Raw genomic sequence first — 16,638 nt, 5'->3', positions numbered from 1 at the left:
GTGTATTTCATTGCTATTGCTTTATATGTTGTTTTAACCCTCTGGTCCTCTTCGGTCAACAAAGACCAAAAACTTTAGCGCACAGCAATAAGGGGGGACACTCTAAAATGCCAAGAGTGCAAAATAGACAAAAATAGACACACCCAATATATATATATGCGCTAGTGCAACTATAACACAGAGCAAGTTTATGCAAATGTGTGAAATAAAATCAATAATTCAGACACAAAGCAGTAAAAAAATGAACAGCAAGGCAGATGTTACACTCAAAAACATTGAGAATACAAAACAGACACACCCACTCAAACACACATTCACTTACACACACGCAGACACACGCACACACACACACACGCACGCACACACACGCACACACACACACACACACGCACACATGCACACGCACATGCACACAACAAACTATTATACACACAAATGAACCTGTGCGGCTGTAACAATATGATAAAATTGAGCCAAAAGACTCAAATAAGAGGTTGAAATCAGATCAGACCCAGATTTATTAAGTTGTGATAAAGCATGCCTGTTTTTTTTTTTTTCTTTTTTATTTTGTTGCTGTTGTTGTTGTTGTTTTTGTGACATTTTTATTAAATTTTGCTGTTATGTGTAACAAAATGTCCTCCTCTGTGTTCAGGTTTGACTGTATTAAAATTAATGCAAAAACTGACACTTCAAATTAACGTTTTAAACAAAAAAAATCTAAACTTTGACAAAAAAAGTCTTTGAGAATGTCTAAGTATAAATCCAAATCCACAACTTAATAAAAACAAGTATTTATGTCCAAAAACACTTGATAATTTATAAGCCACTTTATATAGAACTATATAGGAATCTAGTGGTTACACAAGGGCATTACAAAAGTTTTTCTTTTTTTACTCCCACCAGATGGCACTAATCTACTCTTAAAAATGGATTTTAAATGCCTTGTCTCTATTTTAACATGAAATACTGTTTTAATTTAATAATAATAAAAAAAAATAGAAAAAAAAATTGTAATTGTAAAAAAAAATATTGAAAAAAAATAGTGCATAGTATCATTAAATACCCTCAAAATTCTAAATAATAATCAAAAATATTATTGAACAAAAATATATTTTATTGGATTTCCTTGGGGATGGGAGTTAAATTTTAAGGCTTTGGTCATTTTTGACCGTGAAGAAGCCAAGTGTGACCCCAAAATGAAGAAATAATTATATTATGCATGTGGATAATGAAGCATGTTTGTAGGACATTTAAATGCAAAATTATTTTCATTACATGTAAAGTGCTATGGACACCCTGAAGGTTATGGATAAAAAGTGCTTTAAAAAGTACCATTATGTCTTTTCAGTTTGTTCTCTCATTTGTTTGAGAGAAGTTGCCAACATTATAGTTTTTCATACACCCCTAATACACACAAAAACTAAGCATAATATGTACATTTTGTATTTTCTCATAGTCAACATATGAAAAAATAAAAAATAAAGGCAAAATTGAAAACCAATTTAAAACACTTCACCTTTTTGTCATTTCAGGTCATGGTCCGTTCTCTCATTTATTTGATGGCATGTTCATCCCTGAAGTACGACCTAGTGAGTATCTGAGTTTTTTTTTTTTTTTTTTTTTTCCCTTCTGTCAATTCAACTTTGTATAAGCAAAAAATAATACTTGTTAAAGCCAATGAATATTAAAATAAATGCCTTTACTGCTAAGCCGCATGCAAGGCAAATACATAACTGAATGAAAATTGTGCTCAAATTACTTTTATATTTTACGTATAAAACATTAACATGATTAGAAAATCAAAACTGCATCACATTGTCATAACATAATCTATTATTTATTTACAAATCACAATTATTTATTCAAGAATTAAAATTAAGTTAATCATTGTAGTAGTTTGTATGTGTGTGACTGAGACAGACAAGCCTGTACATATGTACTTTATTAAACCTGCCTTACATAATATCTAAAATCTCTTTTCATTTCTCAGATTCCCCTTGGGAGGTAAGCATCATAACTCTCCTGTACAACTATAAATATATGCTGATACACAAACTCTGTGAGATACAATATTTAAGTCAACATGCAGTCACACTTATTTCCTTTCTCAATATGTATCTGGTTTTAAATATATTTAAAATATGGTAACAGAAGACATTACTGTCATTGCATTTACTGTATGAGTGTAAACTGGAAACGGTAAATTGAACACGGTAAATGCAGTACTGCAAACTGCACTTCTACTACATGTAAATGAGCACATGTGTACTACGGTATTTCAGATTGCATCCAGAAAATGTTCTGTTGCATTCACACAAATTGTGTATGTACATCTTCAATAGTTGATCTATAATGCACAAAATAAAACAGATTTAAGCAGAACCTTTAAGTTAATGCAGATAAACTGTCTGATTTCTTTTTAAATGTTCTGTTTACCAAGTTATATACTATTAGCATATCTGTGTGTTCACCACCCAAATACAATCATGATTTCAAACTTTCCACACTGTACACATCTATCTTAAAGTTGCTTCTAGAGCTGTGGACACATAACAAATATATATGCATGCAGTTCTGATGCAGCTTTAATTGCCTTCTGGGTTATTTCATGACTTAATTGACAACATAACTACGACATTGCCCGCTCATAGTTTCTTTTACGCTTTATTTCTGAAGTGATATAGAGCACCACGTTTGTGCATAATATTGAAGAGTGCGTGCTGCAAGAGCAGTACAATGGCTGATATGACAGGAAAGTTCATTGTTCTGAGTTTTACTGACATATAGCCTGACACCATCTCATTTGACCACAGATACTGAATCAGGACAACGCGTTTCTCTCAGAATCTGACAGAAGTGTCACCAGATTTCACATGTCTTTAAAAATATAAGTGGCATCAGAAAAACAGAGGATTACCTTTGTTGTTGTTTTTTGACTGCACATGCGAACCACTCAAAACAGTCTTGCAACTAGGAGTGTGCAGCAGAGCCAATATCTGTATCTGTATTTGTAACAATCTCAAAATTAGTTGTATCTGTTATATGTATATAACCGGAAGTGGACGGGGCTTTACCCGGAAATTGGTACAATTATTTGAGAAGACCGTCATGTCTATGCTATTACAGCTATCTTTTTTCATAGATATGCATCTGATAAGTCTGCTTTTCTCTTAAAGAGACAGTCCTGCGTTTAAATGAACACAAATCTTGTCAGGAAAAATAGAAACAGAAACAGCAGTTTGGGTCAGGGTGGATGAGGGGTTGGGAAGCTTAGGCCAAGGGTGCTCAGATGAGTATCGGAAGCATTTCAGGGTAAAAAAAAAAAAAGTACTGATCCTTCATTAATGAATATATACACAAAAAACAAATGAGTAACACAATATTAACACTCTAGTAACTACTATTAACTAACAAGAATGAATTAGTAAGTAATAGTGCTCAGTTGAAGGTGGTAGTTCACTATTAGCTAGGCAGTAACTATTATTTTTTTCATACCTCCCAGAGAACTACTAAGAACTACTATATACAGGTTCATAATTAATGTGAATAATGCATAATGTATAATTAATTCTAAAGTGAAGATCATGGTAAACTAATGACTCAAGTGTTACTACATCATGAATTACTAATTATGTGGATCAGTATTCTAAAGTGAGAAACATGACAACTCTCTAGTAACTACTGAAGTCATTGTAAACTTTTGAGGTTTTTGTAAAGTATCAGATAGTTATAACTCAATAGTTAATACATAAATCTATAGGCACTACTTATTTGGATCAGTATTCTAAAGTGAAGATCATGGTAACCCACTAGTACTTACTTAAGTGTTACCAAATACATCAGAAGGAATTACTGTACAAAACTGTACAAAAACCTCAAAAGTTTACATTTACTTCAGTAGTTACACATTTCAGATATTTCAGTATTGATATGTATAGAAAAATCTATAATTTTGACAACATTGCTTTTAGTTTATTATTTCAGATGCCTTTTTAAAAGACTACAATTGAAAAATGCATATTTAGGCTATAAAATTCAACTCAAAGTGTAGGAGTAGGAGTGACTGCGTTACACGCCACTGCTGAAATACACCCGCATTTGGATGTGTAACATTATATTATAATTTGTGCATTTGGTCTTAATTTAATAAATATGCCGCTGTCTGTCATTAAGGTTAAACAATAAAAGAAAAGAGTGAAGCACTCACTGCTCTTGACTGAACAACTATTGTAGCTTTTTTATTTATTTGTAATGAATACAAAAAAGATGCAGTGGCTATTTGAGCTAGTTGCTTGTAGATGACAACTAAATGAAAAGTATGTAGTTCATGTGTACAGTTTAATTGTACTTTGATGTGCATTTATGTTCATCTTCTGAAGCACGAGGAAGCCTCTGTTGACATGTTTCACTGCATGATCAAGAAGAATGGACTGGAAAAAGAGATGGAACAACATGGACTTAATCTATATGAAGACCGCATATTTATTAAGGAATTAATTCTGAAAGGACAAAAAGATGCTAAGGTAAAAACATGTTTAATGTATAGTTTTAGTCAGTGTTTATCAGGATACAGTATTTGGGTTCAAAATATTTACCATTCCGCAGTGGTCAATGAAGGGCAGGACTGAAGACAAGTCTTTCCTGTATGAGATTGTGGCAAATAAACTGAACGGCATTGACGTGGATAAATGGGACTATCTGGCTCGGTAAGCATGAATTTAAAATTTTTTAAATGGTTTGAACAGGTATTAAGCAGTTAAAGACAAAGTATAAATGTGTCCCACCTCTTATTTTACATGCAGCGACTGTCATTATCTCGGCATTCCTAATGGTTTTGACCATGAGCGTCTGCTGAAATCTGCACGAGTGTGTGATGTGAACAAGAGGAGACACATCTGCTTCAGGGACAAGGTACCTGTTAATTCACCTTTACATTTACCCCTTTTCCACCAAGGCAGTTTGAGTGCTGGTTCAGAGCCAGAGCCTAGTTTTAAATCAGTTTGTCTTTCACCCAAAGCACCAACTCTGAACCAGGAAAAGTGGTTCGTAAGTAGCACCAAAACATTGCTGGTCTAGAAGAAGCGCTTACGTCAGGGGCTGGGGGCGGGGTTACTGTGACCAACAAGCAGGCTTGGGAGGGTTACTTTACAAATGTATTCCATTACAGTTACAAATTACTTCATAAAAAAAAAAAAAAATTCAGTAATGTAATTGTTTTGGATTACTTCAAGGTCACATGTATAAAAAAAAAAAGAAAGACAAAAAGAAAGAGAAAGAAAGAAACAAACAAACAAACAAAGAAAGAAGGGGGGGGGGGGGGGGGGGGGGTACTTTACTGTAAATAAATTGCATTTTTAAATTTAATTTTTAATTATTTACACGTTCCATACTTTTGAATGGGTCTGAACAACAATAAAAATATTTTAAAAATCTGATAAATTATCTATTGCTGTAATGAAGGGTCGGCAGAGTGGGGATCCATTTGCAGCTTTTATTAGAACAATCACCAAAGCAGACAGGGGCAAGGGCAAAGACATAAACAGGGACAGGCAATGGTCAAGTCACAGGCAGAGATCAGGGCAGGCAGCAGAGAATCATAGAGAATAAACAATCCAACGGTAACAGAGAAACAGTCCACAAGAAAACGCTCAGTAATGATCACCGGGGCAAATCAAGACTTCGCGGTGTGTGTGTGTGTGTGTGTGTGTGTGTGATGAAGTGCAGGTGTGTGCGCAATCAGTCCCAGGAATGAGGGCCTATGGGAAACGTATTCCGAATGGGAAACAGTCAGTATTCAGGTGATGGCTCCCTCCGGTGGTGCGGAGGAGGAGGCGCGGGAGCCACATTCGTGACAATTGCAATATTATTATCGTTGTTGTTTAGAGCTTAAAAATATAAAAGTCACATCAGATCATAACCAAACTGAACAAGCTCGGATCAAACATTTCTGTTCATGTTTGTTCTGCTTTAATTTTAATGTTTAGCATTTTGGTTACTTTTAAAAACTATTAAAACTAAGCAATCATGTCTCATTTCCACAACTTGGGAATACACAGCCCTATGTGTGTGTGTGTGTGTGTGTGTGTGTGTGTAAAGGGCTATTCAGACATCTAGTGGCTACAGTATGGTATTGCAGATTATTGTAGCAAGTCTAAAGAGTGTTTTATGTTCTGTTCGGATAAATCTAAGTGCATGTGTTCTTTCCTGTGTTATGGTTCAGCTTGTGTGGGGCTTTAAGGGGTGGGAGGTTCTCCTGAAAGGATAGCCTGCGTGGTGTTGTGTGGGCGGGGTTCTGAGGAAAAGGTTCCAGAAGTTTGTTCGCTGTCTGTGTGGCAGGAGCATCGGCCAAACAGGTGCTCATCTTAATAAAAGAAGACTAAGCTGTTAAGTGAGTCTCATCATTTCCTCCATTCGTTACATTATTTTTTAGTCCTTTGATAAAGAAAGTGTTTTCGTAGTTGGAAGGCAGAGTTTGCACTGTACAACCATGTCGTTTGCATTTTCTTCTTTGAAAACAAAATAGCAGTGAAATTTCCATGAATTGAAAGTGTTTTTCCCCGCGGGCAGTATCGTTTCAACTAGCAGCAGTGATTGAACCTGCATCTGAGAAGATTGTAGACGGGTGTTATTTGCGCATGCACCAGCAGGTGGCTCACATGAGTCAGCACTGGCAACAGAACCAGGAACTACTGTATAATCAAGCAGCGCTTTTTTTTTTTGACAATATTTTTATTTATTTTTTATTTTACAAGACAAATATAAGACATTGTAATACATATCGGAGCATAAGCATATAAAACAAAGAGTACCAACAATAACTAAAATACAAAAAGAAAATGTATACAAAAAAGAAAAAAGAAAAAAAGAAACAATAATAAAAAATAAAAAAAATAAATAATAGGATAAAAAGTGCAACAGTTACATGAATTTGAAAAGCTTTAGAATTTGTATTGTTTTTATAAGCTTTTTGTTCTGTGATCTCATGTTTGAAAGAGTTTCAAAATATATTGTGAGATCGGTGTTATAAAAGGTAATATATGAGGGTTTCTTTTGAGTTATTTTTGTCTTATGAATATAAAACTTTGCCAAAATAATTAAAAGATTAATAACATAATTTTGTTTTTGAAAAAAATGTGGGTTTTGAAAACAAAGTAAAATGTCATGGGGTTCTAAATTAAGAGTTCTGTTTAATTTTTTTGTTATGTCTATTTTAAAGTCAATCCAAAAAGAAATAGAAAAAGGGCAATATCAAGCAGCGCTTAATATGTGTTATTATGGAAAAAATAATGATTTATTTAGTTTTAAATGAAACGATTGTAATCCTGATATTATCCCCCCTTTTTTCAAAATGTAACTGTAATCTGATTACTACATTTTTTGACGTAACTGTAACGAATTACAGTCACCGGATTTTTGTATCCTGATTACGTAACACCGTTACATGTATTCCGTTACTCCCCAACCCTGCCAAAAAGAAACTTGTGACCGCCATTTTTGAAATAGCAGCTAATCAAGCTAATAGTAGCTTGATTTTAATGTCCATCTATACAAATTATGGCAAGCTGTATGACTGGTCTGCGAGAAGCCAATGCTTCTTGAACAAGCTTGGTGTGTTTGTGTTTGGCGCTGCAGCACTAGAGTTGCTGTGAAAGATGAGACGTATGCAGTGAAGACCTGGCTCTGTGCTGGCTCTCTAGCCCGTGGAAAGGCAAGTTGAACTAACTCCGAACTGGCAATAGCACTAGCTCTGGGGGAAAAGGGGTATACACTTTTGTAAAGGTGGAACTCCTACAAGGGTTCAGGCTGTAGGGTTGCCGAGCGACTAAAGAAACTTTATCAGCAAGATGGTAGAAAACTGTACATTTCTTGTCTATTACCACCCACTGCAACTTATACCAATGATGGATATAAGCACAGTTACAATAGCAAAATATGTGGGAGAGCGTTGCTATAGTGTGACAATATTGTATTGCAATAGGGAGCACATTAATGTTAATACTAAAAATCAAAACTAGTTAGCACATCATTTGTAATAGAAAGGGTTTAATGACAATATCTGATTATGGTTACACTTAAAATAATTACAAAATAGATGTATGAGATGATAAAATCATATACCATTAATCGTACACAGCATGTATGAAAAAAAGTTACCTGAGAGATAGAGAGAGTGAAAGAGAGAGAGAGAGAGAGAGAGAGAGAGAGAGAGAGAGAGAATTTGAATTTTGAAAAAAGACTTTATTACAATTTTTCACATAAAACACTTTTTCAAACAGTCAACATTTACCGTTTTACATTTACCTTTTGTACCACAAGGAAAACAAAACAAAAAAACTTTTTTACATTAATAAAAGAGAAAAAAATATTTTTCCATCAATAATAGAGCACAGAGCCTCATTCTTACACCATTTCATTTGAAAAGTGATAATGTCATCCATGGATGAATAGAAATGAAAATCAGTAAGTATTCTGGATTTTACTGTGGCTAAAAACAGAGTATTAAGATCTTGATCTACACCCAGTTCTATTTTGTTTTTTCTGCTCATATAAATTGCTAATTTTGCTTGACCTATAATAAAATTTAAACACTGACAAATAAACCTCTTTCTTCTAATGTATTTAAAACCAACAATAAATACATCTATAGAAAAAGATTAATTAAAACTATCAAATAAATTATGTAATAAACTAAACAAGCTTTTCAGTCTAAAACAATCCATATAAGCATGAAAAACAGTTTCTCTCTTTAAACAAACTGGGCATTCTGCAGTAACATCAGAATTCAAAACTGAAATAAAAGCATTAACTGCTATTGCACCATGTAACAGTCTCCACTGTATGTCCCCAACTCTTTTACTTAAAGGTGGCTTATACAATGATTTCCATTCTGGTTTATCATCATCACACATTTTTAAAACATCACGCCATGGTGTATCAACCCTTTTATCGAGTGTTTTTTTGTTAAAAACAAGAACACAAGCTTTATAAAAAGATTTACCAGTACTTAAAAAAAAAATTAAGACATAGGGATTTTCCAGAGCTTAGAAACATTCCTGAAACATCATCTAAAACAGGTAAAAGAAAAAAATCAGATAAGACATCTCTTTCATTAGGCACAATTTTGCTTCCACAGTAGTCTGATAAAAGTTTCAGTTCATCTGAAGTGAGTCTTTTTTTCTATTTTTCTAATAAATGAAAAACAAATCGTCTTGACTTAATCTTCAGACTCATAGCAACTCTTTCCATATTTTCAAAATCTGGTCCTGTCAAATTAACTAGACTCCCCATTGTACATATTTTGGAAGCCACAAGTGTTTCAGTGAGTCCAGGAATTGTACAGTCATTGTGTGTTAAATCAAAGCGCGCTCCATATATAAGTGGTTCTTCAAGGAGCCAGTGAAGAGATTTAAAATGTCCTTCCCTTTGTATTTTGAACACTTTCCACACTTTAAAAACATTCCGATAAAAAATAGGCATTCCATTGATGTTCAGTTTAGACAAGTCCATAAAAAAAAGATTCCTTTCCATTTTCAAATTCCCAAGATTTTGTAGTATTTTACATGCAACTACTTTCCAGCTTGAATTTATTGAACCACTAAGAAGTCTTTGCAAAAATTGTAAACGGAAAGCTGCTGTTCTACTTTGAAGATGCACCAATCCTTGTCCTCCTACTTCTTCAGGTAAAAACAATATACTCTGTGGAACCCAATGTAACTTATCCCAGAAAAAATCAACTAAGATCGCTTGAATCTCTGCTAACAGACATAAAGGAGGATCTATGCAGGTTAATTTATGCCATAAAGAGGAAGCTATTAAATTATTTATAACTAAGGTCCGACCTCTATATGACATATTTGGGATTAACCACTTCCATTTCTCAAGTCGACCTTTAACTTTTTCAGTAGTTCCTTCCCAATTTTTTTGTACAGTTGCTTCATCTCCTAGAAAAACCCCCAAATATTTAAAACCTCCTTTTTTCCATACTAAACCAGGAGGAAGGGAAAAACACCCTCTTTTCCAATCTCCTATTAGTAGCGCTTCACTTTTTTCCCAATTAATTTTAGCAGAAGACAGTTTTTTAAAATCATCAAGTACACTCATTAAAACCTCTACATCACTCTGTTGACTAACAAACACTAAAACATCATCAGCATATGCAGAAAGACTAAAAATTGGCACATTAAAACCTTGTACACTTTTTCTTAATTGCTCTAAAAAAGGTTCAATTGCTAACGAATATAACATTCCAGAGAGCGGGCATCCCTGCCTCACACCTCTAAAAACTTTAAAAGGAGTGCATAAGCCACCATTAATTTTGAGTATGCTCTCAACATTACTGTACAAAACTTTAATTTTATTTATAAAACTTTTACTAAAACCAAAAGCTTTTAACGTTTCCCATAGGTATAAGTGTTCAACTCTGTCGAATGCTTTTTCTTGGTCTAGCGAAATCAATCCAATGTCACTATTTGATAACTTAGAGACATCATAAATATCCCTAATAAGGGAAATATTATCAAAAATTGACCTTTTGGGGACACAGTAGGTTTGGTCCGGATGGATCACCTTATTCATAATTTTTGATAGTCTGTTTACTAAAATCTTTGAAAGAATTTTATAGTCACTACACAGAAGTGAAACAGGTCTCCAGTTTTTGATCTCTGTGAGGTCTCCTTTTTTGGAAAGGAGGGTTAGGACTGCTCTCCGGCAACTCAAAGGTAGAAGACCTTCATCCAAACTACCATTGAGTACTTCTAAGAGATCCTCTCCTAAAACATCCCAAAAACATTTATAGAAGTCTATTGGTATGCCATCGATTCCAGGCACCCTTCCGGATTCCATGCTCTGAACAGCCTTATGCAGTTCTCCCAGGCTGAGCGCACCTGAAATCTCTGCATTAGCTTCATCAGACACCTTTGGTAAATCCTTGAAGAAGACACTCTCACTGATATTGTCTGGTCCTAATTCACTTCTGTACAGTTTCTCATAAAAACCAATTGCCCTCCTTCTAATCGCTACAGGGTTGGACAACAGAAAACCTTCCTCAGATCGCAAAGCATGAATGATTCTTTTTTGTCCATTTTTCCTTTCAAGATTAAAAAAAAACTTTGAAGGTGCATCCATCTGGTCAAGACTTACAAATCTTGATCGGACCAAAGCCCCCTGTGTTTTAACCCCTAATAATTCTGCCAATTGATTCTTTTTTTTAGAAAGAATTTTCAAATAACTTTGTTGTTTTGTTAATTCCGCCAATTCTTGTATCTTAATTATGCCAGTCTCTAAGTCTTTCATTGACTAATTTAAAACATTGGTGTTGTTGTGAGCATACTGCTGACAATACTGTTTAATCTGTATCTTACCAAAATCCCACCATTTTTGTACTGATTGAAAAGATGCTTTTTTTGTTCTGTAATCAGCCCCAAACAATTTAAAAGTGCGTATAAAATCCTTGTTATCTAACAAAGTTAAATTAAAATGCCAATAAGCACTTTTAGGCTTGACAGAACTCAAAATAAAGGAACATTGTACTATGCAATGGTCTGAAAAACCAACAGGAAAAATACAACAGTTTTTAAAAATACCAGCATAATGCTTAAACACATAAAATCTATCCAATCTTGCCAGAGATAAAACACGTGCATGTGACCAAGTATATTGTCTTTTATCGTCATGAAAAACCTCCATACATCAAGTATCTCATGCTTACTAATTATTTGAATGAGACGTTTTCTTGAAGGCATATGGGGTTCAATATGATTTCTGTCACAAATACTCACTGTACAATTAAAATCACCTCCCAAAAATAAATACTCATCATTAGAAACATCTTGTAAAACAGAACATAGTGTATCTAAAAACAATATCCTATCAATGGTTGCATTGGGGACATACACACAAATAAAAACAAAATTATGATTCTCCACTTGTGCTCTCACTTTTAAAAATCTACCCTTCAAAAACTCCTCAACTTGGTACGAGATCGGATTAAAGGTTTTTGCAAACAAAATTGCTACTCCTCCACTTAATGTGGTGTTGTGGCTAAAAAAAGATAACCCTTCATCCAGTCATTAACATTATTCACATCACTTTGCGTTTCTTGAATGAAAGTAACATCTATTTTTTTAATTATTTCATACAGCTCAGCTTTTTTTCTATAATCTCTAGCACCATTAACATTCAAGGAGGCAATCTGCACTTCAGCCATACTGAAATAAATGAACAACCAAAAAAAACACAAGCAAACCCAAATTACTAATGTTCTTAATCCTCATTTTCATTTAAATCCAGACCAACTTTCCTCACAATCTTTTTCAGACGGTAAACTTCCTTGTTTGAAAGGCACCCTTCTGCTATTAGACTTTTGGCTTTGTCATAAAACTGTTTTAGATCAGGGAAATATTACTTTACAATCACACCTCTTTTGTTTTTTGTGATACTAAGAAAATGTTTTATGTCATCAACATCATAGCTTCTGCTTATACCTTCAGCCTGCGACAACACTATACTTGAATCAGACATTTCACTTTCTGACTCTTTCTGCTCTTCAAACACATCTCCTTTTTTAAAACACTTTGCACTACTGATCTTTTCCACATTTTTCCTTTTTGTCGGCACTTTGAACATCTTATTCTCTATTTCTAACTCAGACACATCTTCTTCCCTCACATTTTCTACATCACTGTTCAACAATCCAGTTTCTGCATTTAGAGAAGTTTCTGAAGTATCCCTACCTTCATTCATTGATTCCGTTGAGGTCGATCCAGCTTCCACAGGCCCCAAGACAGATGTTCCTTCCCCAGCAGGTTTATCCGCGGTCGGCACTGCTTCGGCCGGACCGACCTCAGACGGTTTTACAGTAGGCCTGTCTTCCTCATTTGCAGCACTATCCTTGCTACATCCAGCTGCGTTACTCTTGTCAGGGCATGAACGGATTAAGTGGCCCGATTTACCACATCCGAAGCATTTCATTTTGTCAGTAGTTACAAACACTACATATTCAAAATCATCCACATGGAAATTTAGTGCCAAGTCCAGTTCAGCGTCATCTTTAATAATCATGAAAGCGAATCTCCTAAATGAAACAATATGTTTCAATAAAGGAGACTCGCACCCGATCACAATCTTTTTGATCGGCAAAACCAACTTTCCATAACGTGAAAGCGCTTGCGCCAAAATATCATCACTAAGGAATGGAGGGATATTCGAAATTGTGACTTTCTTTGATGGTAACATCAGAGGCAAAACAGGTGTAAGTATTTCATCAATGATTATTCCTCACGTAACCACCTCGTTTGCTCTTTCCACCGTATTCAAAAAAATCACGGTCACGTTATTCATTCTGGATGCAGAGAGAATGTTTTGATGGCCAACAACTTCTCCTACACCCAGACAGCAAGCCTCCACACTCGCCACAGATACTATTTTAACTCCGTGACGCCGTGTGAGGAAATCAAGTCCATTCCCACCCTGAGCTGCCATGCTTTCTAAGAAAGCAGGCAGCACTAACAAAAAACAAAAAGAGGCAGAGCAACAGTTACAATTTTCTTTTATCCCTTCCTTGACCATGTGACTGAAACCCAAATGTGAGACATTCAAACTGACCAATCAGAAGATTAAAACTTCCCCCACTGTACTAAAGGTGTGACAATTTGTAGGCCCCCGATGTACATACATTTTGGCCTATAGGGCTTGATCACTATCAGCACCTTTGTGTCTTCCAAATGGCCCTTGTAGCAAGAGAGACGGGGTTGAAACAGTAAAGCAAATGTCTTTGTTCATTTTAAAATATCTTTAGATATTTTCAGTCTTACACTTTTGTGTTCTGGTTCTTCACCAAGAGACTCACAACTTTTCACTTACAACTGGCCTCTCTTTGCATTGTCATAAACCTGTATCTCATATAAAATATGTGCTAATGAACTCATGTTACATATCAGTCTATAAAGAGAAACAAGAAATGTCCAAGAGAAACATTAATTTAATGTGAATCAAGGGTCCAAAATCCAAACAAATGTCTCAGTTACGTATGTAACACTCATTCCCTGTAGGAGGGAACAGAGACATCACGTTGTGACGGCCAAATGGGATCTTGCTAGGGAGACCAATTTACTTTGAGTGTAGCTAAATGATCCTAACTAAATTGGCATGCGAGATTTGCATCTGCTGCCCCACCTCACAGTACGGTTATATAATGAGCAGCAGGTGCATCGCATCTCCAGGTTTTCGCTGAGGAACCGAGCCGATGACCCGGCCGCTCAGCAGTGGTAGATCAACTGTGGCGACGGGATGTGATGTGTCCTTTCCCTCCTTCAGGGAAAGAGGGTTACATACGTCACCAAGATGTTCCCTTTCAGTTGGTCATGTTCAACGTCACCTTGTGATCGACAAATTGGGATCCCTAGCAAATCACCTCAGCTGCTGCCCCCTTCCAGTGCCCTGCATAAGCCTCATGATCCCTCCTTGCCTATTTCACTACATATGCGCACCCAGCCTAGTACCGTTTCACATAGATATAACAGATGTAGGCCTGGTGCCGAGGCCTCTCTGTGTCTTCTACCCACTTGAGGTGAGAACACGGGAGAATACCGGCTCTACACGAAGGCTATAGAATCTAGCCAATGTGTTGGGTGTTGCCCAACCAGCAGCTCTACAGATATCTGTCAGCGAGGCACCTCGTGCCAGCGTCCAGGTACACACTTCTGGTACAGTGAGCTCACAACCTGAACGGACAGGGCACGGACAGGGCACGTCTTGTGCCTGGTACTGGAGACAGTCTTTCCCTTCTGCTGGCTTCCATAACAAACAAAGAGCTAGTCTAAGGTCCTAAAGCTTTGTGTTCAGTCCATGTACAGTCACAGAGCACGGATGAGACAAAGCTAGGGCTGGGTCTGCCTCCTCTGGGGGCAGCACTTGCAGGCTCACCACCTGGTCCCCTACCCTGTTGATGGAGGCAACCAGGTGTACAGTTTTCATAGAAAGAATCTTTAGCTCTACTGAGGGTATGGAGGGAGGTCGAGGAGGATTTAACCTTCTCGCCCCCTAAGGAACCTGACAACCAGGTCATGCTTCCTGACTGACATACCTTATATTGGGTTGTGATATGCAGGGTGAAGGGCAGCCATCTCCGGGTCACCCATCTTAGGGGTGATGTTTCCTGCGGCGGACACGGTACAGCAGGCTGTGCCAGAGTTTTTTTTTCCCACAGGGTGCCGGTGCCCTTGTCGATGAGCAGACCGAGGGGCAGCCCACAAGGAACTCTGATGGCACGTTGGCGCAAGCTCTTGATTGCCTCAGTCTGCTACTGACTGCGTAGAATTGCTGGGCAACTTGTGAGATGGGGGCTTTGAGAAAGCATACTTTGACAACCTTTTGCACCTCTGCAAGGTAAAGCCAGGGGGCGTTTCTGGACCACCAAGGTGAACATCGTCTGGCCTCTCTGTGATACAGTGATTGACATCTGATCCTCAGCTGGAGCCCAGAATGAAGTGCTAGGTTCCTCATGAGAAGGACCAGCAATCCCATCCGGAAGCTGCACAGCTTGCAATGCTCTAGAGGGGGAGGGACCCATGGAGATTGGTTCCTCAGGGGGAAGCCCTCACCATAATCCTCAGGTCACCCAAGCTATTTCACTGAAATAGCCCTTTCCTGGTGGCCAGGAGGGAAACTAAATTGGAGAATAAACGAAGGGACTCCACCTCATTTGAGGTGCTTGAGTCTCAACCGTGCACCTAGAGTGCAGAGTGAGCACTCTCAAACAGCGCACCATTACCAGCTGTGAGAACAGCCTTTTTAGCGCTCACAGAAGGCACAAACAAACATCAACGAGAGGACTTGACAACCGCTGCAGTGCCGAAACACCAAACAGAAAGAAAGCTTCTTCCCTGAAGAACTGACTCTATTAGAAAACACTTGCTTGTAGATTAGAGCAGGAACAAATGAACCGCTCAGCTCCGAAGCGAAAAAGCTGGAGATGTGATGCACCTGCTGCTTATTATATACCCGCGCTGCGGGGTGGTGCAGCTGATACAAATCTTGCATGCCAATGTCCATTGACTCATTTAGTTACACTCGAAGTAGATTGGTATCTCTTGCGAGATCCCAATTAGTCTGTCACGACGTGACTTCGAACATGACTGACTGAAAGGGAAAAGTCCTTTCAGATAGACAATCCAGATCAGTACAAGATTTGGTACACTGAAAATATATAAAGAATGCCTGATTTTTATTTATTCTTTTTTTTTTTAACCAAATTGACTGGGGTATTTATACACCATTGAAGACAATGTACTGCATTTTAAAACACTCATTTTAAATAATGATCATTAATCTTACCTCTTGTTTAAAAATATTGTCTTGAATGCAAATAAATTTGCTCTGTTGTTGGCATTTTTACTACCTTTCACTATGAAATATACACGGTTTCTGTTTTTTAGTCTGTTACTCTTTGTCTCTATCTCAGGTGGCAGAAAATATTTATGGCATGTTTCACACTCGATACACTCTCCATCGTCAGGCCCTTCAGCACAAGATTGGCTACATCATCGATGTCAAGTAAATGTTTTTTTTTTTGTTTTGTTTTGTTTTTGTTTTTGTTTGTGAAAAATACATATATATTTGTGCAATTTTTTTTTTTTTTTT

The 16,638-nt window shown here is 36.7% G+C and overlaps 1 protein-coding gene across 1 annotated transcript in view; it reads left to right on the top strand.

The window, feature by feature from the left end:
• LOC127511382 (uncharacterized) overlaps positions 1 to 16,638 on the top strand; it is a 72,491-nt gene that overhangs the window by 19,661 nt on the left and 36,192 nt on the right. The window contains exons 5-10 of the mRNA XM_051892181.1: positions 1,533 to 1,589; positions 1,991 to 2,004; positions 4,380 to 4,523; positions 4,606 to 4,706; positions 4,803 to 4,911; positions 16,460 to 16,551. Coding sequence (XP_051748141.1) covers positions 1,533 to 1,589; positions 1,991 to 2,004; positions 4,380 to 4,523; positions 4,606 to 4,706; positions 4,803 to 4,911; positions 16,460 to 16,551 — 517 coding nt within the window. The remainder of the gene's footprint in view (positions 1 to 1,532; positions 1,590 to 1,990; positions 2,005 to 4,379; positions 4,524 to 4,605; positions 4,707 to 4,802; positions 4,912 to 16,459; positions 16,552 to 16,638) is intronic.

The sequence above is a fragment of the Ctenopharyngodon idella genome, chromosome 1 (assembly GCF_019924925.1).
Source record: "Ctenopharyngodon idella isolate HZGC_01 chromosome 1, HZGC01, whole genome shotgun sequence".
NCBI lineage: Eukaryota > Metazoa > Chordata > Actinopteri > Cypriniformes > Xenocyprididae > Ctenopharyngodon > Ctenopharyngodon idella.
This window is presented reverse-complemented; position numbering and strand designations above follow the sequence as displayed.